General features: G+C 47.3%; 1 protein-coding gene and 2 long non-coding RNA genes across 8 annotated transcripts in view; all 3 read left to right on the forward strand.

The window, feature by feature from the left end:
- The window catches only part of MSANTD2 (Myb/SANT DNA binding domain containing 2), a 39869-nt gene extending 28280 nt beyond the window's left edge, over window positions 1-11589 (forward strand). For 2 of the 6 annotated variants that reach the window (XM_050921638.1, XM_050921639.1), the window contains one exon: window positions 5303-6772. In XM_050921638.1, coding sequence (XP_050777595.1) covers window positions 5303-6155 — 853 coding nt within the window. In that variant the 3' untranslated portion in view covers window positions 6156-6772. Of the gene's footprint in view, window positions 1-5302; window positions 6773-8252; window positions 8479-10355 lie in introns of those variants that run through there. The other 4 variants (XR_007769150.1, XR_007769149.1, XR_007769148.1 and 1 more) reach the window with 4 other exon arrangements.
- LOC127033702 (uncharacterized) overlaps window positions 1-20192 on the forward strand; it is a 332515-nt gene that overhangs the window by 215293 nt on the left and 97030 nt on the right. The gene's annotated exons all lie outside the window — the stretch shown is intronic.
- Window positions 11601-15661, forward strand: LOC127033690 (uncharacterized). Its single transcript, XR_007769176.1, has 2 exons — window positions 11601-11798; window positions 14952-15661. It is a non-coding gene; the product is annotated as an uncharacterized LOC127033690 (long non-coding RNA).

Below are 20192 nucleotides of genomic sequence, written 5' to 3' on the forward strand. Positions count from 1 at the left end.
GTTGTAGAAGAGGGGCTGTAGTTCCCAAGCACCTCTGCTGAGTCACTTGAGGCAGTGTGCCACTGGGTGAAAAGGGGGCTTCAAGTAACCTAGACCCAAATCATGTAGGGCTTTAGATGTTAGAAGTACCACCTTGAGTTTCACCCAGCCGCACTTGTCTTCGGTTTGTGGAGTGATGCTCTCTTGGCCTAGAGGCCTACTTAATACACAGGCTGCTGCTTGTCGCCTTCATTTCAACTGCAGAGCAATCTTGAAACAGCCCCAAATTACAAATGTTACGAGACTCTGATTTGTTGGGAGTGTAGCCTTCAGTGGGATGTTCTCCATCCTGGAGAAGCCGATAATAGATTGCGGAGCTGGCCAAAGCTCAGAATAAAGAGCTTTGGCCAGCTCCACAATTGATGTAAATTGGCATGGTACCACTGTTTTCACTGGAGCAATGCTGTGGTTTCTGCCAGCTGTACTCTAACCCTGAATTTCCATGCCAGCTGCCTTGGTGGACGGATGGTCTGCATATCTGGTATTTTCCTTTTTCAACAGAATATTTATGAAGCTTTCAGGGAGGCAGCAGTAGCTCTTTAAATCCTGAAGTCTGTGGAGATACATGAGGAAAAATCTTCAAAATAAATGGAGTTTCCTGGGTTTTTTTGTAACTAGTGGCCAAAGGTGGAAAATGGCAACGTTTTAAAATATATTGCCGGAGGAAATGATTGATCAGGGACTCTGCCTTCTCCTTTTGAGAGCTCTCCTGAGCCAGCATAGCCCTTTTCCACTGCTGAAATACCAGTTTCAGCTATAGAAACATTATTGATCTGCAGCCGGAAAACACATCCTAGTCCTGTTAGTCTATGCAATATGGAATGTCGGTAGTCAGAGACAGCCTGTGTGAGGACGGAGTACAGATCATGTTACTAGGTGTACACGCTGGGTTTGAAATTCAAAACCAAGTGGTTAGCAAGTTGTGTTTAAATTCTCAGATATTTTGTGAATGAAAAAGTATGATTGCATAGTGCATGTCCAAAGAACTGCCTAAGGCGAGGATTTAAGTTCCCCCCATGTCCCCTTACTCTCTTTTGTAGTATCTGGATGCCTCACAGTTTTCAGTGTCGTTATACAGAAATGCTATTACTCCCATTTTATAGATGTGGAGCTGAGTCTGTCTCATTTCATCATAGCTCCTCCACCACCCAAGCTGGTGCAGGGAATCTGTAGCAGAGAGGAAGTTGAACCCAGAGCTGCTAGAGGGTAGCCTAGTGCTCTCGCCACTGGCCTGTTAAGCCTCCCCCTTGCTAATTCCTCTCCATGACACTTCACAGCCCCAGGTTGGCTTTTCCAGAGTTGATGCTGCTTCTCTCTGACATAGAGGCATAGTTTCATAGAATATTAGGGTTGGAAGAGACCTCAGGAGGTCATCTAGTCCAACCCCCTGCTCAAAGCAGGACCAACACCAACTAAATCATCCCAGCCAGGGCTTTGTCAAGCTGTGCCTTAAAAACCTCTAGGGATGGAGGTTCCACCACCTCCCTAGGTAACCCATTCCAGTGCTTCACCATCCTCCTAGTGAAATAGTGTTTCCTAATATCCAACCTACACCTCCCCCACTGCAACTTGAGACCATTGCTCCTTGTTCTGTCATGTGCCACCACTGAGAACAGCCTAGCTCCATCCTCTTTGGAACCCCCTTTCAGGTAGTTGAAGGCTGCTATCAAATCTCCCCTCACTCTTCTTCTTCTTCTGCAGACTAAATAACCCAAGTTGCCTCAGCCTCTCTTCGCAAGTCATGTGCTCCAGCCCCCTAATCATTTTCGTTGCCCTTCGCTGGACTCTCCAATTTGTCCGCATCCCTTCTGTAGTGGGGGGACCAAAACTGGATGCAATACTCCAGGTGTAGCCTCACCAGTGTCAAATAGAGGGGAATAATCACTTCCCTCGATCTGCTGGCAATGCTCCTACTAATACAGCCCAATATGTCATTGGCCTTCTAGACAACGAGGGCACACTGCTGACTTATATCCAGCTTCTTGTCCATTGTTATCCCCAGGTCCGTTTCTGCAGAACTGATGCTTAGCCAGTCGGTCTAAGTTTTTTCTTATCAGACTTTGCTTTCTCCTTCCATTGTTCTGTTCAGTCTCCTTCCCTTCTAATGCTACATTTCTCCTCTTCATTTCTTATGGTCTCACCTTTCTCTGCACCTGTTTCCAAGAGGTCCCTTCCTCTTATCCCCAGCCCTGTAGTAACTAAGGGACACGTCTGCACACCAGAATGCATTGCTGCAGTACCTCCCTTCTCCATAGAAGGTGAAGCAGAGACTCTGTGCTTTCTAGGAGAAGGGAGAGCACTCATGAGCCCTCCAAAAAGAGTGCTTATTCTCTGCAAGTTTGTAGAATCAGAAGAGAATTTCCCCATGCTGGCAGAGAAAGGAGATGGCCACTGGATCCAAAACACTCTGTCCTGCTTGTGCCCTACTGTAGGGGACCAAACACAAATTCACTACAGGTGATAAAAGCATGAGAAGAGTTAAAATGGCATGTGTTTTGCAAATGGGATTTAGCGGACTGAGATGGATTTCTCAATTACCGAAAGAGCTGTAACACCTGCTTGTGGCTCTGATATGTTATTAGCTTTTCTTTACTCCTGAGACAAATAGAGTGCCTATAGTGCCATGAGTGCCTTTCTCATCATCCTGTGTGAAGCTGCTCACAGATGTGTGCAGATAGACTTGGCTAATTAGTTATAAAAGTACAAATTCTCTTATTGGTATTTGCTTTGACGTTGTTAGCGAACAGGTTGGATTAATTTTAATCAAATTGATTTAAATCACCAGTTGTAACCATGATTTTGATCAGTAAGCAGGAAACGTTGATTTTAATCATGTTTTGCATTTGTATTTTGTAGTTTTTCCTACAGAAAGGTTGATAACCATTAAAACATGATGACTTCCAACTAAATATAGTCTTTACGCTGATTGGTATTTCTTTTTACTAACCAAGAGGACATGCTATATCTATATACATATTTATTTAGGCAATTATAATTTAACCTGCATTGATTTAGATGGTTAATTTTTATTTTAGAGGATGGTGAATGATGCATTTGTTTAATAGATTACTTGCAATTTGTGAGACACTATTTGGAAATTCAAAATCAGTCCAAAGAAACCACATTTAAAATTACCTTAAGTGTGCTGGAAACAAAAGAAAGTTTATAAAAGTGTTTCAAAACATTATTTTTATTTAAAACTTCCATTAATTGAACAAAGGAGTTATCTGTAGCTAAATGAACTGATTACTTTTAAGATTTTAGTACTAGTAGAGTTTGTCTTCTCGCATCTAAGTTTTTTGTGTGGGAGAGGAAGAGGAAAACTAGCTATCCTGCTTTTACAAGTTCCAACTGGTTTCTTGAATGAATGAAGTAGTCACTGAATTGAACTAGCTGAATAAACTGAAATGAAGATGTCCTATTTAAATCATTTACGTTAAATAAATAAACTTGAAAATTGGTAGCAAACATGTACTAAGAAAGTCAAACCGCTGGACCAGAGTTTGTTGAAGCATTAAAGCAGCTTTTTACAAAGCAGTAGCTTCTTCTGCAGAGCAGAGAGAATATTTTCTTCATTTCAGTTTATTCAGCTAGTTCAGTTCAGTGATTAGTTCATTCAAAGTCAGGAAACCAACCGGGAGTTGCAAAAGTAGAAAGACGTTTGTTCTTTTTAGTCATGATTAATAGAGAAAAAATCAAAGTACAGTCACTGAGAAGTAAGAACCTAAGATAATAGGAAAGGCAGTGTATTTATGGTAAGACAGTCATTTAAACTTACTATTTTTTTTAAAATTCTGGTTGCTTGGAATATTCTCAAGCTTTCCATTTTGGCTGAAATGTCCCACATGCTTAGTCTTGGCCCAGAAGTAAACGCTCTTTGGAACGCTTGTGCAAAATTCATTGTCGCTTTTTTTGAATTATGGGAGCATGAAAAATATCTTTTGGTTTAAGAAAAAGTTCTGTTTGCTTTTATAAGCTGAAGTCAAATTGTTGAAACTTCACAATTCCATACTTATGAACCTCACTGAAGAAATTGCAAGGCTAAGTTTGGGGAAAGCTTAATGTTTAAGCTTAGTGTTTCAAATTACATAGCTGAGCGTGCACAAATAAGTAATATCTTAGCAGATTGTAGTATTGAGTGCGTAACTCCCGGTCCATAGCAGCACAAGAACGTTTGCTCAAAAGCACTGTTAGTCAGTGAAGTTAAACTGTTTTGTTCTTGCACTGCCTATTTGCATTGTTATCACGAGAATATGATTGAGGGGTGGAGGTGATGAAGTTTTGCGCAAAAGTGGAACTTGAAATACGTCAGTGAGGGAAAAGCACTTTTTTCTTTCTGATTTAACTTCCGTTCAGCTTTTGCAGAAAATTATGCTTGTCAACAGAGAATCTAGTTTGCTTTTCTTAAATAGTTCTGGTGTTTTGTTATTTGTTTGGCTTGTGTTTGTGTTTTGGGGGAAAGGGAAGACACATTAAATGATAAAAATTTACTGCAGTGTTAAGATTAAATAGAAAAGTAATAACATTCATACTGCAACATTGGCTTGGCCTCTCTGCATAGAATGTGTATATAATGTGTTATGGGGCTACATTTTAAAAGGTATTTAGATGCCTATCTCCCACTGTTCTTCCCCCCCCCCCCCAATGGATTCCAAGGCCTGCTGGGGCAATTATGATCATCTAATCTGAGCTCCTGTATTACACAGGCCAGAGAACTTCCCTCAAATAATTAATAGAATCATAGAATATCTGGGTTGCAAGGGACCTCAGGAGGTCATGTAGTCCAACCCCCTGCTCAAAGCAGGACCAATCCTAGAGCAGATCTTAAAGAAGATGATTTCAGTGGGAGTTAAGTGTCTAACTGATGATAGAGCGTTCTAGAACACATGTATGTTGTGTGTAATATGTCTAGGTTAAATGTTCCTGTAGGCTTCTGAATTTTAGAAAACTAAATGCCCATTCTTGTCATTGTATTAACATAGAATAATACTTATCTGCTTCACGAAGCCCTTGAAGACATTTCTAAAGCATTTTGAAAGAGTTAAATGCTAATGATTAATTCTATAAATTAGGGCTAACTGACACTTTTGGTGGACACCTTTTCTCAGTTGGCCACCAGTTTCTCAGATAGCTGCTCTTGCTTTGGTTAATGTTTTCTGAAAGTTGATGTGCTCTTTCAAACTTGAGTAAAACTTAAAAAAAAAAAATCTCCAGTTTGAGCTGAACTCCATCTTATGGTTTACATTTGTGTTAATTTTTCTAGGAAGCAAGACGTCATGCAGAACATTGTGCAAATCTTGGAATCCGTCCAGTTAAAATGGGAGCTGTTTCAGAGCTGGACAGATTTCTCCAGGCTACATCTTTCTAACAAACTAGCCATTTTTGGCATTGGTTATAACACACGCTGGAAGGAGGATATTCGCTACCACTACGCTGAGATCAGTTCCCAGGTGCCTCTTGGCAAACGGCTTAGGGAATATTTCAATTCAGAGAAGCCAGAAGGCAGGATCATCATGACACGAGTACAGAAAATGAACTGGAAAAACGTTTACTATAAATTCCTAGAGATTACTATTAGCGAAGCAAGATGCCTGGAGCTGCATATGGAAGTTGACTGGATTCCTATAGCTCACTCTAAACCAACGGGAGGAAATGTTGTTCAGTATTTATTACCAGGGGGGATTCCCAAAAGCCCTGGCCTGTATGCCATTGGTTATGAAGATTTCCAGGAGAAACCCCACTCGCCTCATGCAGACCGCCGAGGCACAGATCCTGGGAAGGAGACTCAGGGGGAGGTAGATGTCCCTTCACCGCAGGCCTCTCTCAGGGTGGAGATGGAGTCCGCCAGAATTATCTATTGTTACCTTGGCATTGCTGAGGTTAGAACTCTCCAGCAGTGCTTGTTTTTACATTTTCAGGCCAACACCAAAACCTTCAGCAAAGAGTGGGTTGGAATCAATGGGTTTTTATCTCAGAACTGCATCGTAGAACCAGGGGTGTCGCCTAAATCCATCTACATCAAATTTGTGGAAGTGGAGAGGGATTTTCTTTCTGCTGGCTCTTTGGTAGAGTGCCTGGAAAAAGCCATTGGATACCCATTGAAGTTTAACAACTGAATCTCGTCCTTCATAAGGATTAGGGCTCCTGCCTCCTTTCCATGTTGCTAGCAGACGTTTATGGATCCTGTCTGTTCACAGTGGGGCAAGTAAGACTTTCAGAGTGAAAATGTACTTCAGAGTGAAAGATGCTTGCAAATGATTCGAAACAACTTGTCCTGAGCAAGTAAAATAGACAGCTGACTTGCTTGGCAAGTCAACTGGTTTTATAAAGAGAAGGAGAGCCTTGTAAAAATGACTGTGTTGGTACATTCCACATTGGACAGAGCTTATACTTTGCATTTCATATGAAAAGCTGTTTTTTCCACAATGTTTCATTTTTACACATCTGTCTCTATATAAAGTGTTATTACTGATCTGAATAAATAAGCAATAGATAATGGCAAGTTAAACCTTGGGTCACATTAAATGAGACTGTTTTTCAATGCCACCCTTAGCTACTCTTGTATATAATTTAGAATTTCACTTTTTTCACCCATCAAGTGTTTTACTATTTCCGACCAGTGTTGCCTGCAAAGACTCTTGTTTCTGTGATGTATCCCACTTTACTAGTAGTGTTGCCATATCAGCTCTTATTTTTGGTTTTTTACCATTAAAGTAATTCCTGGCCTTTTTGAGTTCTAGTTAGCCTCTTTGTGGCAGTGAGAATAACCTGACAGCCGGGAAACATTTTGTCAAACCATGCTTATCAATACAATCAAAGCTGTGAGAATTTGGGGAGGGGGGTAAGGGGAGGGGAAGGTTATGGGGGTGGGGGGAGTAAACATTTAATGCCTTTTCAAAACTGTTACTATATAAGCCCCATCATCCTGCTGGCTGGTGCTGGCACTTTGATTTTTCTAAAACTCATTGGTCCGTGGAAGTTGTGACATACAATGAATGTGTCAGTCCTAATAAAAAGAAAACCAAACACGTATGGACTTCTAGAAATGTGTTTCTCTTACTAAACCTGATTTCCCTGGACGGGGTTGTAATAGAAATATGCATGTTTAGTTTGTTTGAGGTTACCAATCATACCTGTGGGAACCTGCACCTGGGCTTTGTTCCATAGGCTGGAGCGATCCTTCCGTCCTGGGTGCTTGTTTTGTTTTATTTGTGGGGCGGAGGAGGTAAAAGATTATAAATCTGGCTGTACGTGATGCTGTAGAAAGCTGAGCATGTGTAAATCTTGTGTACGCCGGCTGGGCACTTGCAATTATGGTGTTGAATTGCTAAATCTAATCTGGACCATAGTGGTCCATTTAGCTACTGGATTTTGATTCAGAATTACCACTAATTCTTTCTTTCAAATGTCTGCGTAGGAGGGAATTTACTGTGATTCTGCTAGGGCAGTTCCCGTGAAGGCAACAACATAGCGGTGTGTGTGTGTGTGTAAGCAGGGGTGATGGTTTTATTCAGCACTATTAAGAGAAGAGTGAGTTTGTAATAAGTACATTAACCAGTTATTGTGAGTTTGAGTGCATCATTCATTAATCTGGGGAGTTTGAGGTGTGAATTCAGATGGTGGATGAGCTAAGGTGAAATGAGACAGTGTGGTAAGAGGCCTGGTCAACCTCTGAAGCCATGTCTGCATTAGAATATTGGTGTCAGGCACGTGGAACACTGTACAGCACTTGGGCACCGAGCATTGCACGGATGTTCAGAGTACTGGTGCTACTGCACCATCTCAGTGCTAATATTGGAGACGCCTCTGCCCACATCACTTCACTTCAATTCAGGCTGTTCTGTCAGACTGGAGAATAGCTAATGGCAGCGCTGAGGCCCAGCTCTCTACCTGGCCCCTTCAGTTAGTGTGCCTGAGCAGTACTGGGGTGCTCTTCGGTTCCACTCAGATCCTACCTTGCTGCCCTGTTGTCTGCACCCTTCCCCCCAGCCAGTTGCAGCAGTCCAGCTAATACAAGAGGTAGTGTGTTGGCATGGTCTCCCCTTCCCCCAGTGTTGCCCCATATGAACAATAAGCAGAATGTATTCAATATATTTTAATTTTAAAATATGACACTTGCTATGAAATGTTTATGTAGATGGAGAGCTCGTAACCAACTGTTTTTAGTAACGCTTGCCTTTTTGTTGACTGCTTCTCCTGCCCTGTGTGTTTAGGTATGTATACATCGTCCGTGTGGAAATCACGTAAACGTGCATGTGGCCCACATGCTGAGAATCTCTTAGGAGTGGGCCTTTCCGCTGCACCTGACCGACAGAAGAAAAAAAAAAAACTTACCTTACTGCAGTGCAGGGTTGGTATTGCAGCTGGCGGAAGAATCTGCAAAGTGCCAGATGCCACAGAGATGTAAGATAACAGTAATAGGATACACTGAAGCGCCAGGTAGCCAAAGTCACACCCTAGTAAATCTGAAACCTCAGACTAGGTTAAGCAGCCATGGCTTTCCAGACACTAAAATGCCTCTCACGTATGCAGGAGTGGTAAAGCTACAGTTGTCGTTGGCAGCTGAGGATGTTGACTGGAGCAGAGTTCCTCATCTGGACCTGCTTACTTCAATGCAGGTAGGAACGCCAGGCAGGCAGAATGGGGCAAGCCCCTGTGCCCCAACCCCACTCCTTGGCAGGAGCAACTGGCTTGCCCCGCTCCACCCACCCACCCAACAACCTTATAACAGAACGTTGCGTGACTTTAAACGAGTATGTTCTCTAATAGATCAGCAACCTAATAACGAAACAATATTAACTGGGACGACTTTAAGTGAGGAGTTACTGTATTTAATCAAATCCCTGCTCAAACTTCTTTTTGATAACAGTTTGAGCTTGCACTACCTATGCCAACTGGAGGGGTTCTCCTGTTGAGATCGGTAATCCACCTCCCCGAGAGGCAGTAGCTGATGAAAGAATTCGTCCGTCGACCTAGCACTGTCTACACGGGGTCTTATGTTGGCTTAGCTGCGCTGCTCAAGGATGTGGACTTTTTTTTTTTTTTTTAACATCCCTGAGTGACGTACTTAACTTAATTTTCTGGTGTAGACCAGGCCTTGGGGTCTCATTGTCAGGCATTTTCCCCAGCCCTTAAATAATTTATGTGGCTGTCTACTGCACCCTCTTCAGTTTTCAACATCCTTTTTAAAATGTGGACACCAGAACTGAGGTCCAGGTTCCAGTATTTGCCTCATCAATACCGTGTGGAGAGAGAGAATGACCTCTGTGTGGCTATTCACCCTCTTTGTATGTCCAAGGGTCGTTTATATATGTGCCATGGCATTGCATTGGGCGCTCATGTTGAATTCCTTGTCCCCTGTGTGCCCTAAATTCTTTTCAGAGTCACTGCTTTCTAGGATACGCCTGCCCCCCTTCTGTGGGCATGGCCTGTGTTCCTTGTTCCTAGATGTGTAACTTTGCTTTTGGCTGCATTAAAATACATTTGTTTGAATGGGCCCACCTTGCCAAGCGCTTCAGATCCCTCTGTCTTCATCATTATTGCACTCTACCAATGGCCAAGGTCCTCAACAGCTGAGCAAGTGCAGCATGTAGATGTCCAGAGTGGGCTTATGCTACCTTAGCTGATGAATGGGCACTCACTGAACCAGAGTCGACTGCTTTTTAGAAAGGTTCAGTTCAGCTATTAGCCAGGATGGGTAAGGAATAGTGTCCCTAGACTCTGTTTGTGAGAGGGTGGAGATGGATGGCAAGAGAGATCGCTTGATCATTACCTGTTAGGTTCACTCCCTCTGGGGCACCTGGCATTGGCCACTGTCGGTAGACAGAATACTGGGCTAGATGGACCTATGGTCAGACCCAGTACGCCCGTTCCTGTATCCTCCAGAATAGGTAGCCGTAAAGGGCCCATCTACACTGCAGTGGGGAGCGTTAGCCTCCCAGCCTGGATAGACAAACTCCGTGCTAGCAGGGCTAAAGATAGCAGTGTGGATGTTATTGTGCCAGTGGAGTTTTGGGCTGGGCACCTGAGCTGGGCTGAGGTCGGGTGGGTGCCTCGCTTCGAGCCTCTGCTAGTGCCGCAGTGTCCACGCTGCTGCTTTTAGCACACTAGCTCCAGCCCTGCTAGCACGAGCCCGGCTTCCCAGGTTGGGAGGCTCGCTGCAGCTGCAGTGTCGGACGTTCCCTGAGCGTAGGGAACAAAGGGGCTAACGCCAAGGCGTTCGATGTAGGAGCGAGTGAGGTGCTGCTGGCGCAGTGCTAGTAACTGGCTGAGATGGGTGTTAACTCTTTTGAATGTTTGTCCCCTTCTGTCTGCAGTCTCGTGTGGACCGCTACAAAAGTTCTTGAGGAAGCCACGTGGCTTGATGCTGGCGGGTTTCAACAGGAAGAAACATCCTTGAAGGAAAACGCAGAGGCTGGGCTGGAGCATGGTTATGGAAGGGCCCACAAGTTCCATGTGGAATGTGTACGACATGATTGTAGGGCTGCGTATTTCTGAGTGCAAACTGGTCCTAGTCGTGGACCAGTTGTAGGCACTGGAATTACAGCTAAAGCTTTAGAGACATGGCCGAGAAACCATGAGCATGAGGGGTGGCGGAAGCTGAGCCTTCAGATGGGGTCGATGTGGAGCAGGGAAGGAGGAAGAATGTGACAGTGAAGACTAGAAATACTAGAGGGTCATGCACATCGCAGCTTGTGTTGGCTGATCTCATTGCACCTGCCAAGGGGCACATGCACCCTTCCCTGGGTCCCACCTCCCAGCCCCCCTCTACTTTAGGGACTCCCAGTAACTCCCACTGCTCCCTCCCTCGCGCCTGGGGCTGTCTCCCCATTTTCCCTTCCCCTGCCATGGCAGAGTCTCTGTGCCCTCCAGTCTTCCCTGTTACATGACAAGGTCCCCCAATTTCCCCTTGCCAGGAGTTGTGTGTGCCCCTTGTTCCCGCTTGCTCCCATAAGTCATCCATTCTCCTCCACCCCATGCCAATGACTGTGTGCACCCGTCCCCCCATAGGAGGGTCCCTCAACTTCCCCTTCCCTCCCGCATGCCAGGGCCAAAGCACGTGTCCCCCCTTCCCCACCCAACATTATTTGTCTCCTTTCTCTTTTGGAGATCAGACACTCAGTGTGTCCATGTATTATAACTCTTGGAAGGCTGAACAGAGCTGAGATGGGCGGGAGGGGCGGATTTTTATGCTGGAGGGCAGTAAAGGGTGCCATCAACCTCTCTTTGATCTATAGACAATTGTGGAGCTGCTTGATGCTCTGGCTCTGTTAGATCCTGGGGCGCTGTGTGTACCCCATTTCCCTCTTTCCTTTTTCAGATTTCCTCCCGAATCAATAGGAGTCTGCCCGTTGATGCCTAGTACGTTCCCTGAAATTCTGGAATTGATGGGCTGCCATGTTGAAAAGTGATGGCATGACCGACAGGCCACAAGTTGGGCGTAAGGCCTTGCAAGCTTGGCCAGCTAAGAGCAGAAGGGAAAAGTGGAACTACAAAGCCCTGCAAGAGCAAGTCTGACCTTGCCAGAATAGAGGAGGACAGAGAGGTCCGAGGGGACCGAAGAGACAGTCACAGAACGGCGGAGCCACTGTCAGTGATCCTGAGTGGTGCCTCCTGCACGGATGGAGAAGTTGACCTGAGATCTAGTGCAGATAAAGAACAGCATAAAACGTGGCCTCCTGGGAGCCTGACTAAATGTGGTGAGAGGGCGGAGCGTACCGGAGACACTTGCACCATCCGTCTCTGCAAGGACAAGTGATGTGAGTATTGTTGGTTACCGGTATTTTGTTCGGCTCGTATTCAGAGGTGCAGGTGATTGGGCTCCCATTCTTTCCCTGAGCTTTTCCTAATGTCCAGCCTGAACAGTCCCTTTTCTCTGCCTCTCATTGCCCTAGTTCGAACTGTCTCCCTTCCACTAAACAGTCCCTCTCCTCCTTGGCCTTTGCTCTTTCCCCACCCCATCCTTGGCTAGCTCATAGAATCATAGATATCAGGGTTGGAAGGGACCTCAGGAGGCCATCTAGTCCAACCCCCTGCTCAAAGCAGGACCAATTCCCAACTAAATCATCCCAGCCAGGGCTTTGTCATACCTGACCTTAAAAACCTCCAAGGAAGGAGATTCCACCATCTCCCTAGGGAACCCATTCCAGTGCTTCATGTCCAATCCACACTGATTTAGTTCTTAGTTTCCTCATCCTTTCCCCCACAATCACTTGTGGCGTTGCCCTTAGTCTGTCAGTCTCTTCAATGAGGTGCTGAGAATTAAAGGCTCAGTTCAGCAAAGTCCTTGCCCCTGTAGACCCAGTTGCAGCTATCGTATTGGCCAGGGGAGGGAGTTACAAACTATCTCAGACCAGCCCTGATCTCTTAAGGGTTTGAAAGGCCCCTGAGACTGGTGCAGTATCTGATATGGAACCAGTGCAAAGAAATGGTGCCATATACTCCCAGTAGCCAGCCAGGCCTACAAGGCAGCCGCAGGGTGTTCACCCAGCTGTTTCCTAGTGCCCTGCCCAGCTAACCCAAGGTCCTGCCATTGCAGGAGACAGCATGGAGCAGGGAAGTGCCAGTGTCACTGTGGAAGACCAGCCTTCTGAAGGGAGCACGTTTCTAGCCATTGTGTCTGCAGGTTCCCTCCTCCTCCAGCCTCCTGTGGTAAGATCACAGCCAGTTACTCAAAACTGCCCTCATCTTCCGGCCAGCATCCCGCAATACGTCCTGCTACAGGGACTGTGGGAAAGCATTCGTTCTCTGTATCAAATCTGTTACAGGCCCCAGACCCCAAATCGCCAAGCAAAGCACATAACCTTCTTCTGAAAGGCTCTTGCAGGTCACAATTACCAACACAGTGTGGTGCTTTTGCTGTTTGCTTTGTGGCTCTTGAAAAGGATCCCTGCTCCAAGGGAAAGCCCAGCTAGGCAGGTAAGGCTGAGCCCAGTGGTGTGTCACACTTCTTTTAAGTGGCCTGGTTCTGTTTTGGGAGACTTTTGGGCGGTATCTGTTCATATCTCACTTAACTTGTCCTCAGAAGAGTGTGGGGTTTTTTTTGGATTGTTTGCTTTGCTCTTTAGATTGGTCAGTTACATAGTGTAGTGCCACAGAAGTGCTTCTGATTGGCGTAGAGAAGTGTCTAACCATTGTGGCAATCAGAACAGGATGTGTTTGGAGGAGAACAAAGAATGTAACATACCTTCACCGAGGAGGCTCATGCTGTTCTGTGCAAAATAACCATTTGCTTCGTAAGTGGGGAAATACCCCAGGGCTGGGAGTCCTGCGGGGATTCACTCCTGACCCTCATCCTGTTGAAGATGATGCAGTGTACCCTGTGCTGTTGGGTGGGATCGTACATGAAAGGTCCTGTCTGCTCTCTAGGGACAAAAAGATGCCGTATCGCTTTTTGTAGGTCAGGGTTGGACCTAGTATCTTTGGCCAAATCATCCCCCCACTCCTTCCCCCACAGTACTGTCTGTATATCAATGTACCTAAACTGCATCTTGTAGTCCATTGCTCCTCCCTCACCTGCCCCCCCCCCCCCCCAAGTCAGAGGCACTGAATGCCAGAAGGGCAGTTACTACTTTGAACTGCACTAGTGTTTGTGTAGGGGTGGCTGTTCTGTGCCTGGGCCACATGCAGAGGTGATGCATATGGGGGGGAAGAGAAATCAGCTAAGACCAAGCTGCTGTAACCTCCCACTTTCATTTCACTGACAGCAGGACTGGGCCCCTGGTTTGCAGACACCTTGGTGGGGGGGAGGTTGGTTTTTACATTGTAAATTAAACAGAAGTTCAAACCAGCACCGTGGCAATCCACCTAGTAGTTTTTATTTGGTTCCAAGCACACAAGCCTCATCCAAATGCTTTTCTAGCAGAGCCAATGGCCAAGCACTTCCCTTTAGTTTCCTTGAATGCTCTTGCTTCCCCTGGGGAAGAATCCTTGGCGAAGGCACGTTTTGCATCCCCTTCTGTGCCTTGCCCCTGGCTGCACTTTGTCAGGTCACAGCCCCCCACCCTCGGCTTGCTGAGCCCAAGGAGGCATAGACAGCGGGTGTGGAGCTAAAACTCCTGTGAACTGGCTGGGTTCAGGCAGCCTGTGTTGGGATTTAGGGTAGAATAGGGTTTGGAGAGTGAGTTGACAGCGGGAGCAGAGGCACCAGTCCACAGCTGGATGCCCTGGAGAGTGGAAGTGCCCATGCAGGGTCCACCAGGCAAGGCTGCATGCACATCTGGGCACATCCAGCCACTGCTCCTTGTGTAAGACTCTGCTCTGTGTGCATGGAGCCCCCATTACACCCAGTAAGCACTCCCTACTCATACAGGGCACCTAGGGCCTCTGCCCCGTGTGCATGGAGCACCCATCACACCCAGGGCCTGCTCCTGGGCATACGGGGCACCCAGGGACTGAGCCATGTGTGCATGGAGCACCCGTCACACCCAGAGACTGCAGCATAAGCACAGCACCTAGCAAACATTTATGCTGCTATAATCAAGTCCTTCCGTGTGCAGATCCTGAACCCATGCACTGATGACCTGTTGTGGCGTGTAATGGGCACTGGACCAGCTCTCCATGGCACTTAGCCTCCCACATGGGTGCTGAAACTCCCAACCTTGCCCAGCAACCCTCATAGCCAGTGATTCTGTTAAACTGCCATTATGGCCAGCATACCTTCTGTGCCCCTTCCCCATGCACACCCTCTCCTTACCATAGCCGGGACCAAGCACCCATCTCCCCCAGGAGCCACCCCATGGCCAGCGAGAAACCATGGCACCCACCAGCCATGGCAGGGCACCCACCAGCCATGTGAGCTGCATGGGCATGCTGAGCAAGCTCTCAGGGGATGTCATGCAGCCAAGTGCCTAGTGACCCTCAAGGGTCTGCACCCGCCATACACGCTGACATCCTGTTTCCTTTTGTTTTAGAGGCTGAGTGATCCATTTCCTTCAGGAATGAAGTGTCTGCTGTGCCCAGAGACCTTCCCATTGCACCCAATTCATTCAACGTCCACAGACTGGAATCTCTGTACGCACCACGTGACTGGTCCACCCTGCAATGAGCAATGCACACTGACCACCTGTGTGTACACCAAGAGGCTGTCACGTCCAGCGACTCCTCCCCAGGCACCAGAACCTACAGTCAGCCTCTCCATGAGTGTGGAGAGAAGCTACAGCAGCCACCGAGTGACCTATCAGGGCCCCAGGATTCACCACTCCAGCCAGTGGCCTCTGCCTGCACCTTCCACGTGTATCTGGCTTGGCTCGTTTATACATCCAGGATGTGGGTGAGCACCTTTTCCTGCTCCTCCATCATGAAAATGTCTCAAATTCAGGAACTAGCCAGTGGGAGGAGTCACTCCCAAAATTCTGAGACCAAGTCATTGCTCCATAGATGGGCAGCTGCTTGGAAATCGGCTATTCCATGTGTCACTCACCAGTGTGGTCTTATTAATATTCTGCAGTTATTACACTCCTTTTAAAATGGCTATAGCCCATTTAACTCAAAAGATCCCAACATGCCTGACAAGCCACCTGGAGCAGCAGTGAGTAAAACTTTAACACTGGGGGCTGAAATAGCAACTTGTCAGGAGTCAGAGAGTCACAATTCTGGAATATATTTACATATATTTGCATGATTTTATGTCTAGTCACATTTCCCCCTTGATGCATTTAGAATAAAGGAGCTCGATCTGTTCAGCTTAACCCCTTAACAAAGAGAAGGTGACTTGATCAGTCTGTAGTTATCTACATGGGGAACAGATATTTGATAATAAGTTCTTCAAACTAGCAGATAAAGTTATACCAAGATCGTGTGGCTGGAGGTTGAAGCCTGCAAATAAGGTGCATGTTTTTAAGAGTGAGGGTAATTAGCCATTGGAACAAAGACTGGGGTGGATTCTCCATCCCTGGCAATTTTAAAATCAAGGCTGGTTGTTTTTTTCCCCTAAATGATCTGCTCTGGTTCAAACAAACAATCGAGGGACATCCTTTGGCCTGTGTTTTAGAGGAGATCAGACTAGATGATCCCAATGGTCTCTTCTGACCTTCTAAGCCATGAATCTAGATTTTTAAGGCCGGACATGATCACAATGATCATTTAGTCTGACCTGCACCACGCAGGCCAGAGACTTCCATCCAACCATAGGTGGATTCGATTGTATGAACACTATGTCAGGATATTGCCATTTCTACGTTTCCCATGTTAAAAATTCCCTTTCTCTTCTTCCACTTCCCCCTATATTTCCTGTCCTCCTTTTACTAGCCACTTTTCCTACTTCTCCATCATTTCCCCTTTCTACTCTATTTCCACCTCTCTCCCTCCATTCTTCTACCCTCTGTCTGCATTCTCCTTTCTGTCCCTCACAGCTTCCTACCTCTAGCTCCTAGAATCCTGGATTCTACATATTTTAATTACTAAAGAATTCATGGGTCTCAGTGGATAATGCTTTACAGCACGGAAACCAAGTATTAGCAATCATTAAATAAACAGAAGGGTAAGCCACATGCGAGGACCAAATGTGCTTCCACAGAAATGGTGAGTTGCATAAAATGCTGAGTCCGCCACCCAGGAAGATCAATAGGTCAGTTACATGTTTGGCTCTCCGTGAGGCTTTGACTAGATAGAAGTGTTCATTTTTGCAGGGTCTTTTTGAAACATGTTCCCTTGTTGGGGGTGTGATCTAGGATGGATTCGCTGGGGAAGTGCGGAAAGTAACATTGCAGTTACAGGGCCAAGTTCAGAAATGAGTCTAGGCTGGTGTCATTTACACAGTGGGATGCCAAAGAAGGCGTGAGTTACCCTAACAGACTCCTGACCGCTTACATCCTGTCACGTATCACCACTGTATTTGCCTCACCGAGTGTGTCTAGGTGGTGAAACTTCACAAGCAAAGGAGTCAGAAGAGATGAGTGTAGCAAGGAAAACAGCTGATAGGAGATAAGTTGTTCAAGTTAGTCCCAATCCAGCTTTAAACTCACCCACTCTCTTCCAGCTCATCACTATACAAGGTTTTCTACTGGACCTGGGAGGTGCTCAGGGCCTCTGCCGGGCAACCTCTGCTCCTGGAAGCTGTAGGCAGCTGGCACTTTGCAGGACTGGATCCTGCATGATTTGTGCTGGCTCCAGCAGAGGGCACCCTGCTGCAAAGAATGATTTCTGCTGCTCACAACGCTTAGGGGCGCCAGTGCCTATCTCCTTCTGGTTTAAACAAGCACCCAGCTGTGCTGCAGGCTTATGTTGGGCCAGAGCCCTGTCTCAGCTGCACCAGAATAAATCCTTTAACTTCAGGAGTCAATCTGGATTCACATCCGCATACCAGACAGGACTCCTGCCCTGTGCCGCTCTTAAAGGGTTACCTCACTTGAGGACAGCTGCATGGGGTGGCATCATGCACTCCTCTAGTGAGATGTCAACCAGTAAAGCCCACCCTTTAATTCAAGCACCGTGCACTAGCGTCCAGCTAGCGCCGCGCTAGTTCTCATGTCCTGTGCGGAGCCTAGCACCGAACAGAGTGGGAGTTTGTCTGTTTCAAATATTCCAGGATATCTGGTGTATTTTATACATAGTTATCACAGGGCCAGTGTGGAACAGCGAGGTCAGCAGAGGCTGTGGTTTGAACGGTCACCAGCAGTGCGGGTGTAAATCACACAAATTGGGGAAAAGCCTCTGGCTTTAAGGAAGTTTGGTTCCCATTTCCCACCTCCCACCCTGGCACCTGCACACATACATATCTGTCCTAGCAGCTGCCTGTGCTCTCCATCCAGCTCTCCCCAGAGTAGCTGCTCCGGTGTCTTGATGCTCCTGCTCCTGCTCCAGCCCCGGGGTGTACAGCTCCCTTGGCAGGGCTCCCTTCTTCAGGGTGTTGGATCTTAAATACCCTCAGCTGCACTAAATCCCTCCCAGCTGGTAGTGCCTCCCTGAGTTCCAGATGAAAACCCAGGCCAGCAGCTGGCTTGGTGGAGCCACTTCCTGTGGACAGTGCTGGGGTGGGGTCCCTTCTAGGGCATGCCCAAACACCCCATCTCACTAGAACACTCGATTACCCAGCTTCTTTCATTGCCCAGGCATTTATCAGAGTGATCCAGGTACTGACGGGGGAGCATCGTGCCTCCTGCTGAAGGAAGGCCCAGGACCATGAAGGCTGGAAGGTGGGCAGTGCCCGTGATGTCTGGCGTAAAGCTGCAGTGTGTTGTGTTAGTTGGCCATGCAGAAAGGGGGCAGGGTGTGACCTGAAATTGCTCAGACCAGGGTGGGCTGTCTGACTCCACCTTCCCCTGGGTTCTCTGGTTCAGCTGGAATGATCTCTGACTAACTGGGGCCAGGGACACGGATGGTGCAGGAAGATAGGAAATAGATTTCTCCGCAGGTATAAAATAGATTAATCTACTGCTGGGCCCTCCACACAAATCTAATCGGTTTGTTCATATTTAGAGCTTTGGCTGAGTCCTGATTTGATTTAAGAACATGTTAAAGTTGTTAGTCTGCAGTCCTAATCTGATTAAGCAGCAAGCTAACATTGCCCGTGTTTATCTGGAGATTTATTTTCCTAACTAGTAATTTATTTGGGGCATATTCATTCTCTCCGTGGTAGAGAAGCTGCCAAGCAATTACTTTTAGAGAGTTCCCTAGACCAGTTCACATGGGGTGAAATGCACCCATTCGTGCCTAGGCCTTTTGCTAGCTGCGGGCACAGGTGGATGATACCTCTGTGAAATGGGGCAGGAACAAAATTCTTCTCCCACCTGGGGCTGCTCATCTCGAGCTAGCAAATGTGCTCAGGAGGTGGGAGTTCAACTCTGATAGTGAAAGAGGAGGGGTCTGCGCCCAGTCGTATTTCTTGGCAAAACATGGCTTGGGGCCGTTAGTATCTGGACAGTGAGGGAGACTCCCAGAGCGGTCAGAGAAATGTCCTTTTTCCTCTGTAGTTCGGCTGAGAGCACCTTCGCTAGTTTAGTCTGAGATGCGTAAATCTACATATGTTAATATAACCCAGGTTTCCACAGTGTGGCTCTATCCCCCTCCCAGGGCTAAACCACTCAGCCTGAGGGTATGTCTACGGATCGGTGGGTAGTGTTCGATGTATCAGGGATTGATTTCATCATGTCTCGTCTGGGTGCGATAAATCGAACCGCTAATCGACGCCCATACTCCACCTCGGTAAGGAGGCGTAAGTGGAGTCAACGGGGGAGCCCCGGCAGTCGATTCGCCTCCACGAGGACAGCCAGGTAAGTCGAACTAAGATACACAACTTCAGCTATGCGAAGTCGAAGTATCTTAGTTCAAACCCCCCCGCTAGTGGAGCCCAGGCCTGAGAGTGGGTGTGAGCCACAGGGGCTGGGTCTCCGCTCAGGAAGCAGAAATTCCCACTTAAAGATCCAAAGGTCCCAAGTTCCATCCCCTGCTGTCTTGGGTACATTAAGCAAACGGGGGAGGGGTTTTTTTTAATTCCATTGTCTGTTTTTTGTTAAGATTCCTTTTCTCTGGATAACTTTGCATAGACCTCCCCGAAGAGAGCCCTGCAGCCTTTAGGAGAGGTGCTGAAAGGCAGAGTCTCTTTGGAAGCTGCAATCCCTGTCCGTTTCAGGTCTTGTCAACACAGGAGCATTGTCCACACTCACTCTAGTTAGTTGGTGTGAAAATGCCTGTGCACACAGTGTAATACCTTGGAGGGCTGTGTTTATCATGAGTAAGGCTGCGTGTCTGTCATGGAGGTGATGGAAGTCACTCATTCCATGACTTTCCCTAACATTCCTGACTTCTAGTGCGGCTGGCTCAGGCTGCCTGAGCTGGGCAGCTCCTGGGCAGCAGCAGTTTGGGTGTGGGAGGGCGCTCAGGGCTGGGGCAGGGGGTTAGTGTGCGGGGTAGCACTTACCTGGGGAGGAGGCTCCCTGCCTCCCATCGGTATGTCCCTGCAGCTCCAGTGGAGGGGCCAGAGGTCTCTGTGCACTGCTAGCGACCACAAGCACTGCCCCCACAGCTCCCATGGGCTGCGCTCCTAACCAATGGGAGCTGCGGAGCGGGCCCTTGTGGTGGGAGCAGTGGGCAGAGCCCCCCTCGCTGCCCCTCCCCCTGGGATTTGCAGGGACATACCGGTCGTAGCCAGGCAGGGAGCTTGCCAGTCCCACCAACCTTCCCTCCCAGCATCAGCAGGGGTCCTGGACCACCCC

Source organism: Gopherus flavomarginatus, chromosome 13, assembly GCF_025201925.1.
Source record: "Gopherus flavomarginatus isolate rGopFla2 chromosome 13, rGopFla2.mat.asm, whole genome shotgun sequence".
In the NCBI taxonomy this organism is placed as follows: domain Eukaryota; kingdom Metazoa; phylum Chordata; order Testudines; family Testudinidae; genus Gopherus; species Gopherus flavomarginatus.